At 38.3% G+C, this 16,898-nt stretch overlaps 1 protein-coding gene and 1 non-coding gene across 3 annotated transcripts in view; both read right to left on the minus strand.

Moving 5' to 3' along the window:
* The window catches only part of LOC101163607 (CTD small phosphatase-like protein), a 19,902-nt gene continuing 3,004 nt past the window's right edge, over nucleotides 1-16,898 (minus strand). The window contains exons 2-8 of one of the 2 annotated variants that reach the window (XM_023965134.2): nucleotides 10,989-11,140; nucleotides 10,765-10,797; nucleotides 7,602-7,703; nucleotides 6,630-6,686; nucleotides 6,228-6,320; nucleotides 5,492-5,677; nucleotides 1-2,373 (exon numbers count right to left, since the gene is read on the minus strand). In XM_023965134.2, the coding sequence (XP_023820902.1) occupies nucleotides 2,248-2,373; nucleotides 5,492-5,677; nucleotides 6,228-6,320; nucleotides 6,630-6,686; nucleotides 7,602-7,703; nucleotides 10,765-10,797; nucleotides 10,989-11,140 (749 nt within the window). In that variant the 3' untranslated portion in view covers nucleotides 1-2,247. The remainder of the gene's footprint in view (nucleotides 2,374-5,491; nucleotides 5,678-6,227; nucleotides 6,321-6,629; nucleotides 6,687-7,601; nucleotides 7,704-10,764; nucleotides 10,798-10,988; nucleotides 11,141-16,898) is intronic. The other variant, XM_023965135.2, reaches the window with a different exon arrangement.
* Nucleotides 6,444-6,543, minus strand: mir26-2 (microRNA mir-26-2). The gene has a single exon (NR_107185.1). It is a non-coding gene; the product is annotated as a microRNA mir-26-2 (primary transcript).

The raw sequence follows: 16,898 nt of genomic DNA on the forward strand, positions 1-16,898 counted from the left end.
TTGTTTTAATGAAGCGTTTATTAAAGAAAAAAAAATGGAGGATGAAGACGGTCAACACACGCCAAAAAAAAACCTAAAATGCATGTTTCCGTAAAAATAAAAGGGAGAACAAAAGTCCAAAAACTCATGGTTTGAGACTTTGGTGTTTAAATGAAAATAATCAGTGTGATAAATGAGGAAGGTGCGACAACAAAAGCTGGGAGGGTGGAACCACAAACGTTCACGCACACTCGTCCCATGGCAGGAAAAAAAAAAAAGACAATAGTAGGTAAAACGTGGTTCAGCCGACCGAATGCTGACATGAAGATAGAAAAATATCAGGATACAAAGGTTTTCAGAGTGAGGTCATCACCAACAGTTTTGTAAAAGGACATTGCACGGTCACCATCATGAGCCCAACACCCACAACACTTACGGAAAAGGAAGGAAAAAGAAAAGTGGGGAAGGAGGTGAAGTTGTGCAGGTCTCAAAACAACTACCCAAAACTTTTGTGTTTCTGGGCATTTTGTGATTTAAACGCACCACTCGCGTCGCACATGTGAATGGGCTTCTGCGTGTGTCCGAGGGCAGTAAGGCATCAATGCCGGGACGAGCTTCTTCAGTCCTTTCTCAGTGCCCCAATAGTGTTTCATTTGGAGTTGGACCCAAACATTTGTCCTTCCTCACCTTCTCCCATTGGCAGGTGTAGCTAATGCGTTCAACTTACCGACGCAACATTCGTGTTCTCCCAGCATTTTGAAAAAGATTCCAAAAATAATAATAATAATAATAATAAATGAATGTCTGAAGGTCGTCTGTAATTGTCCGGCTGCCAACACACAATTACTGGTCAGCAGCTTCAAGTGCTCTTAGAAACCCGAGCCAAAAAGCTGGGATGGAAATGCTTGAAGAACAGTTATTGCCTAACGTTGCAGCATCAGGTTTTGCTGGGCTCCTCTCAGATGTAGGCACTGAGGTGAAGATGTGTTAAAATAAAAAAAATAAAATAAAAGGTCTGGTAAGATTAGTATAAATGCTCTTCACTGGTTTAACCAGGCCATCTAGAAATGAAACGCTTAGACTGACGCCAAGGAGGATGGAAAAAAAACAAAAACCATGGCACTCGGCTCATATGCGTTGAAATATTAGACCGTTTGTAACTATTAAAATAGACACAGTTGAAAACATGTGCCACCTTTTGAGGGAAAAAGCTGCTCCACGTTTGTGCTAAAAAAAAAAACACGGTTAAAATGTGAAACTTATGAAAAGTTGAATAGGTTTAGCTGAAATGTCTGTTAAAATAATTTCCTTATTTGGCAAGAAAGGAAAATAAAACAAAATGGACCAAAAAAAAGAAAAGTCACAGTTTTATCTGAGCTAACAGATCACAGAATCAAAACACCAAAAAACACTTTTTGTTTTCTTGCAGGAGGAGCTTGAAGGTCACAACAGCGAGCATCCTCTGCCTAGAATTAATTTGCACGTAAAGAAAAAAAAAAAAAAAAAAGAAAGTCACACCTTTTATAATGGCACATGCATTCTGGAGGAGGGGGGGGGGACTGCCTGACAACTGCCCAACGCTGGGCGCCCAAAAGTGAAGTCAAATGTTTCTTTTAAGGATACTTGTGTGTCCAGTTTAAAGCATATCGTGTGTGAAAAAGATTCGACGCTCTCTGGAAATATGTCGCGTACAAAAGAACTCCTCATAGAAAGTACATTCACACAAGGCACTTCGTTCGGTAAGAAAAGAGTCACAGTCCTTTCTACTACCACAAACTGCCTGCATAGCAACAATGAGGACCAAATCCTTCCGTGCTTTTGTGGGGCGCCACAAAAAAAAACGTCTAAGGTCGAGTGCTTTTTTTCGCTGTCTTTCTTTCTTCTTTTGGTTCCAAAACTTGAATTTCGCAGACTAATATCACTTTTTAGATTTATACAAAAAAAAAACCCCGTCAAAACCAGAGTTCTTTCCTCTTAGTTCTTAGTCCCCAAAGTTAAAGATGAGGAGGCTCCACCCACTTTCTGGTTTCTGTGAGACACGGTGGTCCTGTGTTTGTTGTTGGCACTCAGGAGGCAGAGATTCACCGGGAGAAGAGAGCAGACTGGGCTGGGAGGGGAGGGGGTTTCCACAGTGAGACTGCAGGTCGTCGCTTTAGGCGCTAGAGGGACGATGTGCCCGGAGCCCGAGGCGCGGCGGCAGAGGACGACGGGGGGGGGTTTTGGCAGAGAAGACTCTGGAGAGCAGAGGCGGGTTGGTGGAGTGTTCTGCTACCTGCTTCTGAAGTTCTGCAGGACTCCGTAAACCTCTTCCTCCTTACTGAGTCCCTCAAAGAAAGGCAGCAGGTCCAGGAGCTCTGTGTCATTCATGTCGTCAAACCAGGACTGGACTGGGACCTGATGATAAGGGAGGTGGAGCATGTGTGAGATGCTGTTCAACTCTTCATCACAGTAATATGTGAAAAAAACCAGCAGATCAACTGAAAAATAATAAAAAATCCTGAAAATATGGCCAAAATCATAGCAGGGAACAAGACAATGATGACTAAAAATCCTTTTTTACTAGCATTTACCACCTGGTAAAAGCTGTTTTTTTTGTATTTCTTTAAACTGTGTAACCGTTAGTGTCATCATATTAAAAACACTCAGAGCATTAGCAAAACTAAATCAGGATCCGCTTTCTCAAATAGTCTGGTTCTTGTTTATGTTCCCGCCTACTTCAACACAGGAAGAAAGACTCCTTAAAAAAAAGACACTGATGCAATTTCCCAAAAATATTAATGAGAACGTAAAAAAAAAAAGTCTGAGCAAGCTAATTATTTCTGTAACCGTTCAACATAAGTCAGAATGACAAAATGGTTGATGAAACAACCTGTGACATAGATCTTATTGGAACCAGCCAGAGATGAATGTGATTAAATAAAACATACATTTTCATCTATTATAAAAGTACTTCCACTATGATTATTCTATTTTTAGCCAAAATCTAAAAAAAAACAAAGAAAACTGTCATTATCTAGGACGTGGTTTCTGCAGAGCGACAGGAGATCATCTGTTGGCGTGGAGTAAGCCTGTCCTCACTTCCCATCACCCATTTATTTACACTCTCTCCCACTTGTTTACAGGCTTTTTTTTATACATGTCCTCCATCATGAGAAAAATGCTCCAAGATGATGTTAAAAACCTCATAAACGTGATTTTCATGGGAATGGGTTTTAAACTCAACTTAATTTGCTTAAAAACTTTTCCCCCAGGAACATTGCCTTTCTTTGCAAAGATGTCTGATCTACATAGATCTTCTTCAAAGCTAATCCTCCACATAAACTAACCCTCTTTTCCGTTTCCTCACACCAACAACCCTCATGTCCTTTTTTTACTACATCCATGGATCTCCTCTATTTTTGCAGCTCCAACCTCAACCTCCTTTTACCAACATAAACAATGTCCTCCTTCCTATCCCTGCTTCCTATCAATCTGCTTCCTTGTATTTATCTCCAATATGAGCTGTTCCTCCCATGATTTCATTCACGTGCAACATAAAGAAATGTTTCAATTAGGAAATTGCTCAAAATGAAATCCAAATTAAGAAATGTTGCTGTTAAGGAGGACTTCTTAGTTTTAGATTAAAAAATAATCACTTTTTGTTTTTACAGAGTGTTTTAGATCACTAGTTTTCGACCCTGATTCTAACAAGGCAATTTTGTTCCTTTCTTTAAAAACAATGAACTGTCCATCTTGGCTGCAGTCAGCAGATCAGTTAGAAACAAGTTTGCCCCACAGACATAATTTACTGGACAGATCCTGTAAGAGGGTTCTCACTGGAGAAAAGGAAGCTTGAAGTGGTTTGAACTAGGATAAAGTTTATTACAATAAACTCTGCAAGAAGTGGGTAGGGATGGGTACCGAGCCCGGTATTGAAGGAGCCCCGGGGCAACATTCTTCAAGACCGCAGTGTCGGTAAGATCTGACCTCCACGCTTCTGCTATCGGTACTGGAGAAGTCGCGTTTTTTTGTGTCCCACAAGATATAAAATAGAGCTGTGACGGTGTGGGATTTTTGATCTCTGCGCTGATGAAGCAGACGGAGTCGCGGTCAACTGCCCCCCGCACCCCCCCCCCCAACCCCCCCTCTACCCATTTCCCTAATAGGGAGAGTTGCAACCATAAAAATGACGATTCTACCCAAAATTAACTACCTGTTGTCAATGATTCCTTCCAAACCTCCAACCACTTGATTCAAATCATTTCCCAATTCCTTTGGGAAGGTAAACCCCCAAGGATCAGTCTGAAAACTATTCAAAAACCTAAAGACAGAGGAGGACCAGGCCTACCAAACTTCCAGGACTACGACTCTGCGAACAGATTGTTTTATGTCCAAAAATGGCTTAATCGTGGTGTGTTAGATGAATCTTGGCTAGATATAGAGCAAAATCTCTGTGATAAAATAGACATTTCTAATTTACCTTTTTTCAGTTCTAAAATTAAACAACACCAATGCTTCAGAAGTTTAAACATCAGCTCATCTCTAAGCTTGTAATGGAAATGAATACAAAAGAAAAAAAAAGAGGAACGTGCAGCTTTCCGCAATCTACCTGCATACTCCACCATGTTGCCCTATGCAACTGTATTTTATTTTAGAGTGAAGAGTTTATTTAATTTGTTTTATATTTACATCATGACAGCAAAATGTCAAAACATTGCCGTTTATTTTTATTTAAATCGCTTCTTTTTTCATAAATCTTACTTTTCAAGTTTGAAAAATGTATAAAGTCAAACGTTTTGTTAAAAAACAATGTTGTTGCATAATGAGGAAATAAAATACTTCATGTTCTTAATTTGTTAATTATTTATTTATTTTTCATCCTCAGAAAATATCGATAAGAGTATTGTTAAAAATACCGGATCGATAAGCAACATCAATAAGAGTAGTAGTGGGGTGAAAACCTTAATGATGCCCATCCTTAGAAGTGGGGCGATTGTGCAGTAGAGTAGAAAGTGAGTTTTTTGAGCCCAGCCACTTAAATTAAAAGGAAAAAACACGCATGTAGTTATGCACGAATTTGTCATGAAAAAAACAAACAAAGTTATAAATGTAGCAAATGTTTGTGTAAACAGACTGTGCATATGTTTATTTTTAGTTTAGGTTGAACTTTATAACAAATGAACTAATAAGAATGGGGAACACTGCCTCTAGAGGTCATTTGAGGACCCAGGTTTGCTTTAAATGTGGAGATTTGGTTTGCACACAGTCCTGGATGTTTTTCCTATGGACATATCTGGCAAATCTTTTTAAAATAATATTTTTTCCCTTTGGATAATTATTATTCAACAGAATCTTTGTGAAAAACACAAAAAAAATTGTTTATGACACTTAACCCGACTAATATAATTATATTTTTTATGCTAGTTAGCGGTAGAATGCCACTTTCATCTAATGAAAGCTTCTGCGATGCAGAATCTATAATAGATTCTGACGTCCTCACGGGAAATGAGGGATCAGAAGGGAAAGAACTTACAGCATTTTCTGGGTGGAAAATGTAGGAGGCAGGCGAATTGTCCACAATGATGACGTTGTTGAGCTCTCGTCCCAGCCGGCTCAGGTCTTTAACGTAGTTCCCTCTGTGAAAAACGCAGGACTCCCTGAAGAGTCGCGCTCGGAAAACCCCCCACTGGTCCAGCAGGTCTGCTACAGGGTCTGCATACTGTCAAAATGCAAGACACAAAGTTTAGGTTCCTGACAGAAAATATTCAACTAGATTGAAATACAAAAACAGGATTGCGTAAATCTAAAAGAATGGCATTTTTCAAATTCAGTAGAGTGTAGCTCATGCAATTATTGATCATCTACCAAAAAAAAAAAGAAGCAAAAACTAAAAGGTAAACCAAAAATAAAAATATATTTAAAACAAAAGCCAGAGCGTGTAGTTCTTCATAATGAAAACAGGGAAGATGTCTCTGGAAACTCTACTCAACACAACAAAGCGCTGCTCACTCCTACTGTTAAACTCAGCACGAGGAAACGTGGAACTACAAGAATCAGCCACGCTTTTATGGTCTGTTGTGTTTTTCTTTATTTTTTGATCATTCCATAAACTTACCGATGGAATTACTGGCAGATACAGAAGAGACAAGAAAGCAAATCGAAGGAAATGTCAAAATTCAGACATCACAAGTCGATCAGAGCTGCTAAACAGGTGAAGATTCACAGTTTGATTCCAGAACAGAAGAACTAAAAGTCTCGTCTTTACACACCTTGGCGAGACTGGCTGTGAAGAGCACACACTCAAACAGCTCCCCCATCTTCTGAAGGAACTCATCCACGTGGGGTCTTTTCAGCACATAAACCTTAAAAATTTAAAACAGCAGGAAACAACAAATAAATGTAACTGGAAAAATATTAAAATATACAAAGTCAATTATGTTGAAATCACACAAATGTTACTAGAGCCTCAGTCTGTTCCAGTCTTCATCTAGGAGCTGCCACCCAGTGCAAGTAATCATGAATAGGCCAACCAGGATACAAACAGCCTATCCTGGATTACTTGAACTTGATAACAGCCAGTCAGGCTTCAGGATCTTCACATGGAAAGCAAATGGCCTCTTCCAGTTTTGTTTAAATTTATAACATCTTTCCTTATTGCTTAAGTAGAATACCTGATGAACGGTACCATCGATCTCCACTGGGACAATAAAATCCGCATTGCTGATGGGCTGTAAGGGAAAAACGAACACAAACTTCAGTTTATCTTTGACTGCAGTACCTTAACTAACCACTAGAGGCTCTTCTAACAACACAAAAGTGGTGAATATTTTTTATTTATGTGAGCTTTGTAGATTGTTGCCTCACATCAGACAACACATGTAAACAAACACATGCAAAACTGAATCCAAAAGTGCAAATGTTCCCTGATGATACGTTACTCAACCAACAAAGCATCCCTATAGAAACATCATCAATAAACAGTTTCAACATAGAATGTTTTTGCTCTGGGTAATAAATCTATAACATGTTGTTATGAGATTGTTGCTGGTGTTTAAAGTTTAAAAACAGTTTTTTTTCTGTACTCTTGAGCAGAGGTGAACATGGCTCACTCATGAAAATCCTTCAGTGTTTCTACAAACTGTAAGAATGTTGCATGCTGACTGCTTCACGTAAGACATTAACTTTTACAAAGTACTTTGTCCACTTCTAAGAAAGCCTGTGGAGTTGTTGGGAAACGTAATAGATGGGTGGTTGTTTTTAAACCAGACTGAACCAGAGGAGGACAGGTTATAGTGGGGAAAAACTAACGAGGAACATAAAATGTACTATGATGAAAACAAACAGGATTTTATGGAGTATCAACACTTATAACTTTCCTTAAATGTCTAGGATTTCAATATAAACATGAATAATGTACAGTATGTGTTCTTTGAACTCCAAAAAAAGGCAGGTTATAGACCCAAACGTACTTGCTCAAGGAGATTATTTTTGGTTTTAGTTGGACGAGGATCCAAATCGGCACAAGAAACATGAATGCAAAAAGGCTTGATAATAGAAATACATTTTAAAAGAACTAAGCTTACTTTCACATGCATTAGGATTCAGTAAAACTGCGAAACTCAAATGGTTTTGCCTCAACTTACCTTAAATGAGCTGTGAACAAGTGTTTCATCCAAGTCAATAACCACGCACTTTTTACCGTAATCGGTTGTCGTCGTCTCCGGCAGGAGGTATTTGGCTGGAGGCTGTGAGGCGATAAAGGCACAAGATGAGAGTTTGTTTGAACACCGTTTCTTTAATATAAGCAATAAAACGGAGCCCTGATCTACATTAAGTTAACATTGATCGAGTCTGTTCTTTAACAATCTTCTTCCGACACAATAGAGCTGAGGGTAAACAAACAAGTGTGGATGGAAGCACAAAATGAGTCGGTGAGCATTGGGCCGGAACAGAGAGGACTTCACTAGATCTAGAGGTGGGTGCTAGTTTCCTAAATCGTTTTGGTTCTGTTATTCGTAACTTACTAATGTTTTACACTGAACAAAGATGGGATTTGACGATCGATTCCTAATGCTTGGATTAAAAATGATCAGAACATCTAAGAAAAACTGCACCACACACAAAGGCCATGCACAGTGTGGATGTGTTTACTTAAAAAGTAAGGGCAATACATGAGCAACACCTACAAGACATTCAAACACAATTGCATAATATATACAAAAAGATCTTCCTATATTCTGGTGATCTTTGATATTTTTATATGGATATATTCCATAAAACAAGACAAACAGCCCAATTTTATGTGTAACAAGGCTCTCCATCCTGATTGGCAGTAAATCACTGTCAAGCAATCTCCTTCACATCTCCTCCATAGAATCTGTTCAGTTTGCCAAATCAATAGAAATCTTTGATCGTAAACAGATCTTTGTTTGCATTCTATAAAATACTGGACTTTTTTTCTATCAAAGTTTGAACTTTGAGAGTGTTAACAAGAGAGAAAAGTGAGAAAATGTTCATGTCTGTCTGAGAAAAGTGTATAAAGTGTATAGTGATGACGTCTTAGGTTCTTCTGTGAGTTTTACAGCCTGGAAACATCTGCAATTCTACTTCAAGGATTTTACATATCCTGGGTTATTCTTAGAACATAACTCCCACCTTACGCGAGGGACCACTGTACATGCAGAACAGACAAATTCAAACCAACCATCCTTTTTTTTAAAACTTTGTCTATTGATCTGACCTTTGATAACTCTAAGCTCTACCTCCTGACATGGATCTCTCTAGTCAGTGCTAGGTCATGATCTTTTCCCCAAGTTTGATGTGATATTACCATAAAACAAATGCTCATAACAATAATTAGGAACAAATTTTTTCTAAATGTGTTACGACTCGTGTTTGTGAAACAAACTGGCCTAAATGAACCCGTAAATTTTACTGTACTTTATTACCACCGAAAAGAAAATTTAAACAACTGACAAGTCAGAACTTGGGAATCCGTAGTTCACAAAAATGCCAAAAGGAAACTTTTCTCTTCTAGTCCGATTCAAATATGTACTTAGATACACAATAAATAACATGGAAAGTTACAAATACAAGTCTACACAGGTGAATTTGTGGCAGGCAAATCCCTGCAAAACTAAGAATATAGCGCTTAAGGGGGAAATGCATGGGCCCACCTTAAACCGCAGAGGTTTACACAAGATAAGGGAGCCAGATGTATGAATGTAAACTGATCCTCTTTGCTCCACTATGTGTTTATCATCTGAAACAACCAGTTTCAAATGATGCTCATCCACACTGATGTCATGTTTCTATTTATTTCTACGGGTATGACGAACTGCTATTCTTTAGAAATCGGCTTACTGTTAGAGACTCCCCATCTCAACACACGCAAACACATACAAGTTGTGGGCATACAAATAAAAATAGACTTAAAGTTAATCTATGTTATAAATTAGGACCACATTTAATATCCCTTTAATGCAATAGTTTAAGGCAAAAACAAAAAGGCCATTGTAGGTTCCTTAAAACAGACCACTTCAATTTGTTGCAGCGCTACTGGCAGGTACATTACAACGTCTCCAAATATTTCTCTGTGTGTGACAGAATGACTCCCTTTAACTTTAACATTAGTGCAGATAAATTCAAAAATACACTTCTACATAAAAGAGACACATTTGTAAAGTAAATCCTAAATAACAGAATCCATTACTGTCAGATTCGAATAGTAGCTTGGTGGATCGAGCCACTGCACTACAGCAGATTACTTAGACCACGGGTGTCAAACTCATGTTTACCAAAGGCCACATCAGCAAAGCGGTTGTCCTCAAAGGGCCAGATATAACTTATACATGTAACTTATTGTAATGAAAAATAAACGTAACTACTCCTTAATGTTAATTAACTCATTGTTTATGTATTATAACTTTTTAAAGTGACAATTACAGTTGCATAGAAAACACATGTTTGCTTGTTACTGTAGCATAAATCCTTTTACGTTTGATTCTGTCAGGTTAGGTTATATAAACAGTGTTTAAGTCCTAATGTATAGTTGCCTAATCTGATCTTTCAAGTCAGATTCCCCCTAAATATGAATAAATACACACCAATTTTTATTTTTTATTTTAAAATATTAAAAACTTTTATGCTCTCGCAGGCAACATAAAATGACATGGCGGGCCACATTTGGCCCGCGGGCCTTGAGTTTGACACATGTGACTTAGACAGTTGAACTACAGTTGGCAAAGCTGCAGGTAAGCAGATCACATCAAAGGCACCCTGTGACTAAAGGGATCAGTAAATTGAACCTCAGTCCAAGATGCACCCACAAGACTTTCTGGACTTCTAGAGTTTAACTGCATGCATGTTTTAGCCGATAAGATTATTACTTTTTAAAGAAGCTCATAGAAGAATTAGTTAAAACAGCAATGAATTAGTTTTTTTAATATAATAAGTATTGTTAAACAGTGTAAAGGCAGACAAGTTTCACATTAATGGAAGCAAAGGGTGATCATAGCCTGAGGCAATTTACATTTGCACAAACATCAGATAACAGGAATTACCCATTATAAGATATTTTGGAAATGCTTTCATCAGAAAATAACCAACCCAAGATATCAGAAATCGACAATATTTAGTGTGCATGCAAATGAGCTCATTGTTAACAAAGCGTGTGTTACAACCAGCGACAAAATTACTGTCAAAAAAATCAAAGTTCCAGGAGGAACATTGGAGTCCAAAGAATTTGGATGCATTGGCTGACTCTACCAGCATGCAAAAAAAAAAAGAAGTAAACGCAATACATACACTAGGGACAGGCAGGACCTCGACTTGGTCACACTACAACACAAAGAGATTGAAACACATACAAAAATAAGGTGCGAGTTGGAAGAAAACATAAAAAGGTTTAAAAGAAGAACCAAGAACAAAACTGAGGAAACTATTGACAAAAGCTGACAGTATGCAGACAATGAAACGAATGTTCAAACTTCAATTTCTGAGACCTTGTAAAAGGAAATTGAACCTCTCACCTTAGGGGGCGATCCGTTCTCTTCAACAGGAGGGGGCGTGGAGCTTGTGTTAGTGACTGGCGGCTCCACATTATAGTTGCGAAAGCAACAGAAGAATGTGCTGAATATACTTCTGCTCCTCTGTTTCTTCAGGCTGAGGTTTGACTGGGATGCTAACAGAAGAAAACAGTGAAAAAAGGATTTAAAAAATAAATAATGTCGATATTTCATTTGACCCTAAATGGAGACCAATTGAATCGCACTGTCTTAGACCTTCAAGTGATTATTTCTCCTCTTTTGTGCATGCACATCTATGTGTCACTCCGTTTAAATCATCAGTTGGCAGTGACACAAATGCAGACCTTCAGCCAAAAACGACATTGTAGAAAGTTTCTTCCAGACTTTGGTTCAAAACAGCAACTAAAAGGAAATCTGGTGACTTCACTAATTTTTATACAAAGATTTTTTGATGACTTTGACATGAAGCACTTTTGCGATACCTCATCTCGAATGGCAGCGGCATATATGATGCAGCTGCAGAGCTGCAACCCCCTGCCCTTGGGTCATTAAAAACACATCTAAAGGGGTGAAGTTCCCCTCTGTGTCCAGGTGACATGTTCCTGCTTTAAGACCAAGCTGAAACTAACATGGAAACGGATTCAAGTAGGCAATAAATCTAGGGATGTAGAGTTTTCATTGAAGTGACCTGACAAACTTACAGACCACAGAATGGAGAAGTTTACAAACCAGCAGCTTGATAATGGCATCCCAACTGGTTTCAAAAAACTAAAATCCCCTTCCCATAAAGGTAAACTAAAACACTAAAAAGCAATACATTCACTGAAAGAATAAAGTTAGTTTGTTTTAGAAAAGTGATCATTCTTTTTATTCACAAAATTCTTATTTTTAAAGTAAAAAAGACACACAAAAAAATCCAAAATAAAAATAATTTAATTAAATAAAATTCATTTATAATATCCTCTAAGCATACCCAAAAGGAAAACAGTTTGAGCAACAACAAAAAAAAAGAAGAAAGAAGTTACACCTCCAAATTGTTTCAGGATTATGGATCTTCAACCCAATGCTTAGCTTTCATCATTAATAACAACTTGGAGGCCTCACAGCTCATCCACAAACTTATCTCCTCCTTTTAGTTTTTTTGTTCGTTGTAGCCTCCATTTTCAAACTTGGCTTAGGTTTCCCTCGCCTGGCAGGTGAGTGACTGAAGCAGCCTGAACATGTACAAGAGAGGGGAGGAGGAGGTGGGGAGGCCCCCAGACCTCAAAGAGGCTATACAAGGCAGCATTCCACTCATCCATTAACCCCCCTCCCAAAATGCCTTTGCACTAAAGCCCACTGAGGGGCTAATACTGTTATGTCATGTCTTTTGCCATCTTAATATTTTGCACTGTTGGCCTTAACAACAGCTACATCATGAGGGAACAGTGCAGAAAAAAAATCATCTAAAACCTGTCTGGCAACACATTAATTACGGTGCGTTAAATATTTGATATATTTTACACTCCTCTAATACTAGTTCAAGCTACATAAATAGACATGTCTGAGCAGGAAGCCCCCCCCCAGAAATTGGTTTCATTTTGATGTAGTAATACAATACTGTATGTACCAAAAACATCAGGTGCTGAGAATAAAAGAGTAAATTGAGGTTAACGCACAAAGTTTTTTTGCTCTCCAGTCACTACTGGGTCAGTTATCACAACATTTTTGCAGCTACGGGAAACATGCTGTACATCAACATTTTATCCTAACAAATCAAAACAAAATTCCACCAAACTAACAAGGAAACAACCAAAATCTCAAACGGAATTATGGAATTTAAAGCCAAACCATCTGTACTCCAAATCTTGAAGCCCCTTTTTTTTTTTTAAACCTGTGTTGATTGAACAATAAATACTGCACTGAAATGCACCAGAGAAGGCATCCGACTGTCAACTACAACATACAATGTATGCCAGCGAGGGGAGGGAAAGAGGATTACAGTTACATTTATCCTAATTCCAAGTAAAGGTCTTTTTCCGGAGAATATCCAGAAGCTTAAGGGTTATATGTTGCAGCAACAAAATTAATACTGTTTGCATATTTTCAAACATATGCGTAATAATGAACTTTCAGTAGCTAAGAGTGTCAATACAGCACTTCTATCTCTTTTAGCAACTTTCAACTTAGTAAATAAAATAACTTTAAAACAACAACAAAAAAAGTGCAGTTGCTACTATTAGCTGGTAATTTATGATATTTTTACAGACCGAGTCTGCTTAATTTGGTCAGGATCGAGTCATGAACCTTGTATTTGGTCTGTATTCAGGCTGCCTTTCAACCAGTAATTTCTGTTTTGAACCAAAGCTTGTAAACAAAAGCGCGTGATGAAAGATGTTTTGAGTTGTTGGCCAGGGCGGGACAAAGCAACAAGAGAAAGAATAATGGACGTCCTGCGTTTTGGAATCCTTGTCGGGATAATTCACTTATACATTCTTTATATTTTGCTGACCAATTTCGAATGCCTGCATCAACGGCAGATACAACACTTGTTACTTGCTACTTTGGTACGCCGGAGGCGTGCAGCAATGAGGTTACTGAAGAGACGGTGACTTAAAAGGTATGCCGGTAAGTCTGCAAAACCGTGTGAGAAGCAATGTTTATCACATTACAAGTTGTTTTAATGAGCCTGCATTCCTCTTACAAAATTTAATGAATTCCTGAGTCTAGTCAGTGCTAAATTAGTCAAATTAGTACATTTTACATAGAAATTGGTGTATCACAATGAAAACTACTATACTAGAATATGAGCTCATTACAGCTTGAATGATCGAACAAGTTTACGTCTGAAACAGAAAATATGCTCATTTAGAAAAAGACAGAAATATTGGCGATCATGTAAACACTCTTGTTGAGAAGCAGAATGGATCTGTAGCCACCGATGTAGGGACGGTGTAAACACGTAAACATGTTTGCTTCAAGTTAACACTAGTTCAATAGTTAAAGTCTGACTGACAGAGAAAAAAAAACGTTAAGGTTCAAAAACCCATAATTCATTAAAAAAAAAAACACATACTTGTTTGTTTTTACATTCATACTTTAAATACTTTTCCAGCTTCACCATATTTGAAGCCCGGTTCTATGTTTCTTACTTTGTAGTAATTAATTACACATTAAACATGTATGGTTCTTTACTGGGATGGTTATTGGACACCACTGTCAACCAGTGCCCCACCCAGCAAATTTTAATTACACAGATTAGTCTAAACATCGCTTGTTCCAACATCTGACACTCATTGTATAACAAGGGTGGTTGCCCCAGGTCCCCAACTCTTGTGGGAGGAGACAGCAGCTGGTTTAATGGTGCTAGTTGTCTTTTGGGCGCTGGCTACTGGACCTGGTTGGCATCTCTTCATGCAGAGAAGGGAAACCCTGATCTACGGTCACTAAGGATTAGAACAGGATGAGGGGGTTTGTGTCCTCATGGGGCTGATTCTGGGCCTAACCGTAGTGTTCTGGGCTACCCTGGATTTTCAATAATTGCCTAAGCTGAGGCCTGGTCTAGTTGATTGTTTCTGTCCTAGACCTTTATCTCTCAACGGTGCCCCCTGGTTGGGAGGCAGTTCTTGCCTCTGCTCTGTCTTCTGAACTTAATCTAAAGCCAGTAAGTGACCTGCCACGCATATTGCACTGAGGTGCCTTCTTTGTGGTTCCTTGGTGGGGTGGCTCAGAACACCTGGGCTGTGGCAGACCCCTAGTCTGGGGCTGGTGAGGCCACCGTCTCATTGCAGCCCTTGTACTGGACCCTAGGCATATTGGTAGGGTTCAGTCACAGCCCGAGCTGGAACTTTTTACCCTTGTGTCTACTGCTTTCTGAAGGTGGGGGCAGATATAAAATGTATTTGACATGTGTTTGGGTGTGTGCATATATGTGTGCATGTGACTTAATCAATATATTTACTAGGTGAGTATGGCTATGCATAGATATGTGTGAAGATTTGTACAGTTGTTAGCATGTTTACAGTGTGCCATTTTGCATTTGCGTGGATTTTTGAGTATATAGATGTGTGGACTTCAGAGTACGTGGTGGATATGTGTTTTTGCAAGTGCTTAGAAGTCTGCATGTAGAAAAAAATTAAGTAAAAAAAAACATTTAAAAAAAAACAGCCTTCTGTTTACTCCAAAACTGAAAAGGATTACAAAATTTAAAAAATAATAATACAAAAAAAAAAGTTTAGCCTCACACACAAAAGGAATTTACATAAAAATAAACCCCGTCTGTTCAACTCCAGTTGTAACAATAAAATGTGTCCAACACAAGAGGTTCTCAGCTTCCATTTGTTTGCTGGGAGCTGCCTTCACCCAAAAAAACAAAAAAATTCTAGGATCATTGCCTTAAGAAAATAAAAACTTTGACTAATGCAAAGATAATAGCCAGACACACAATATAAAGACAGTTAAATCTAACCCTAACCTACGCTCAACATGAAGTCTATGTAAAAAATAAATAAAACGAACTGGTTACCCTATATTAATTAGAAGGCAAAGTTTTACTCACTTTAACTGACGTTTTTTAAAAGTAACTTACATGATCTAATCTAAATATGTGGAAGGAGGTGTACTCTCCTTGATCCTTAAAGGAATAAATAATTAACTGCAAAATAGATTCTCAGTGCGTACATTTCTCTTTTGTACTGAAGAATAACAATCATTAAACAATTATTGTGCTCCTTCAACTGAAGAGCATCTACTCAAAAGGTATGTGCTTATGGGTGAGTTCAAGCAAGTTATTCAAGCAAGAACCACTTTCTTTCATTTTTATGAAGCATTATAGACAAACAATAATAACCCTTAATGATCAACAAGTGATTGACCAACAGAACTACCATTAATCTGATCTATTAGCTGCATTACATTTTTACAGCAAAAGGTTTCAACAAAAGAAAAGAAAATGTGATTTAAAGATTTATGCTGCAACGACATCTAAGAAGTAGTTTTAAAGTCCCCCATGACAATTTTTTTTAAATAAAAACATTCCGAGTGGTGTTTTAATTATGATTATGAATTTTTTAAACCAAAATCCCAAAATGTAAATGTCTTAAAAAGCCATATTTCATGTCAATCTGAAGCCTCTGCTGCCAAATCTACATGGGCGTGGCCATCGGTGCTGAGCTGAGTAGATCGCCCTCGATCCCCCATTTTCTGCAAGCTTCGTCTTGCATGATTGAAGAGCTTGAAACAAGGGGGGGGGGCAAAAACAACACCGACAGTCTCAGAAACGGGGAAAATTGTTGAATTCACGTGCACAGCAAATAAAATGAAGTGAAGTGCCAGAAAGAAAGTGACTGTTTGCATGTAATTTTCCACATATGTACTGCCAGTACTGAACTTGGCTGCACAGACCCAGTGGAAGGGTTACATTTAGGATTACGGGTCACGGTTAAGCTGTGTTCAAACTAAACGCAGGCCAGACGGAAACTTCCTGCGGGATGGGAAGCCAGCCTGCTGGGGCCTCCAGAACTTTATGATTTTTTTCTTATTTTCATCAAGGCAATAGTAAAATAAATAAAAATAAAGTCCCCTGATTTCATTCTTGTTTTTGTTTTTTAACCCCCTCTGAATAATGCGGGACAGCAAGCCTTCAAACTCGGTCAGAGAGAGAACACAAATTCGGGGAAAACATTTTGGACTTTAGGTTAAATTCAGCGATGGACACTTAAAATACGTGTGGGCAACGCACCAATGTGCCATCTTCTCTTCTCTTGCACCTGAGCTTGTGCACCCTGGACGGGGCAAATCAGGGAATTTAGGCAATCCACAATGCGGCCCTGGGCCGTTGTGACATCACAACTCAAACCGAGCGTATTCGTGACAGTTTGACAGCGATATAAAAAGGAGAAATAAAACGAAATGCAAAAATGAAATGATTTTTTT

The sequence above is a fragment of the Oryzias latipes genome, chromosome 17 (genome assembly GCF_053564925.1).
Source record: "Oryzias latipes strain Hd-rR chromosome 17, Olatipes_Hd-rR_3.1".
Taxonomy (NCBI): domain Eukaryota; kingdom Metazoa; phylum Chordata; class Actinopteri; order Beloniformes; family Adrianichthyidae; genus Oryzias; species Oryzias latipes.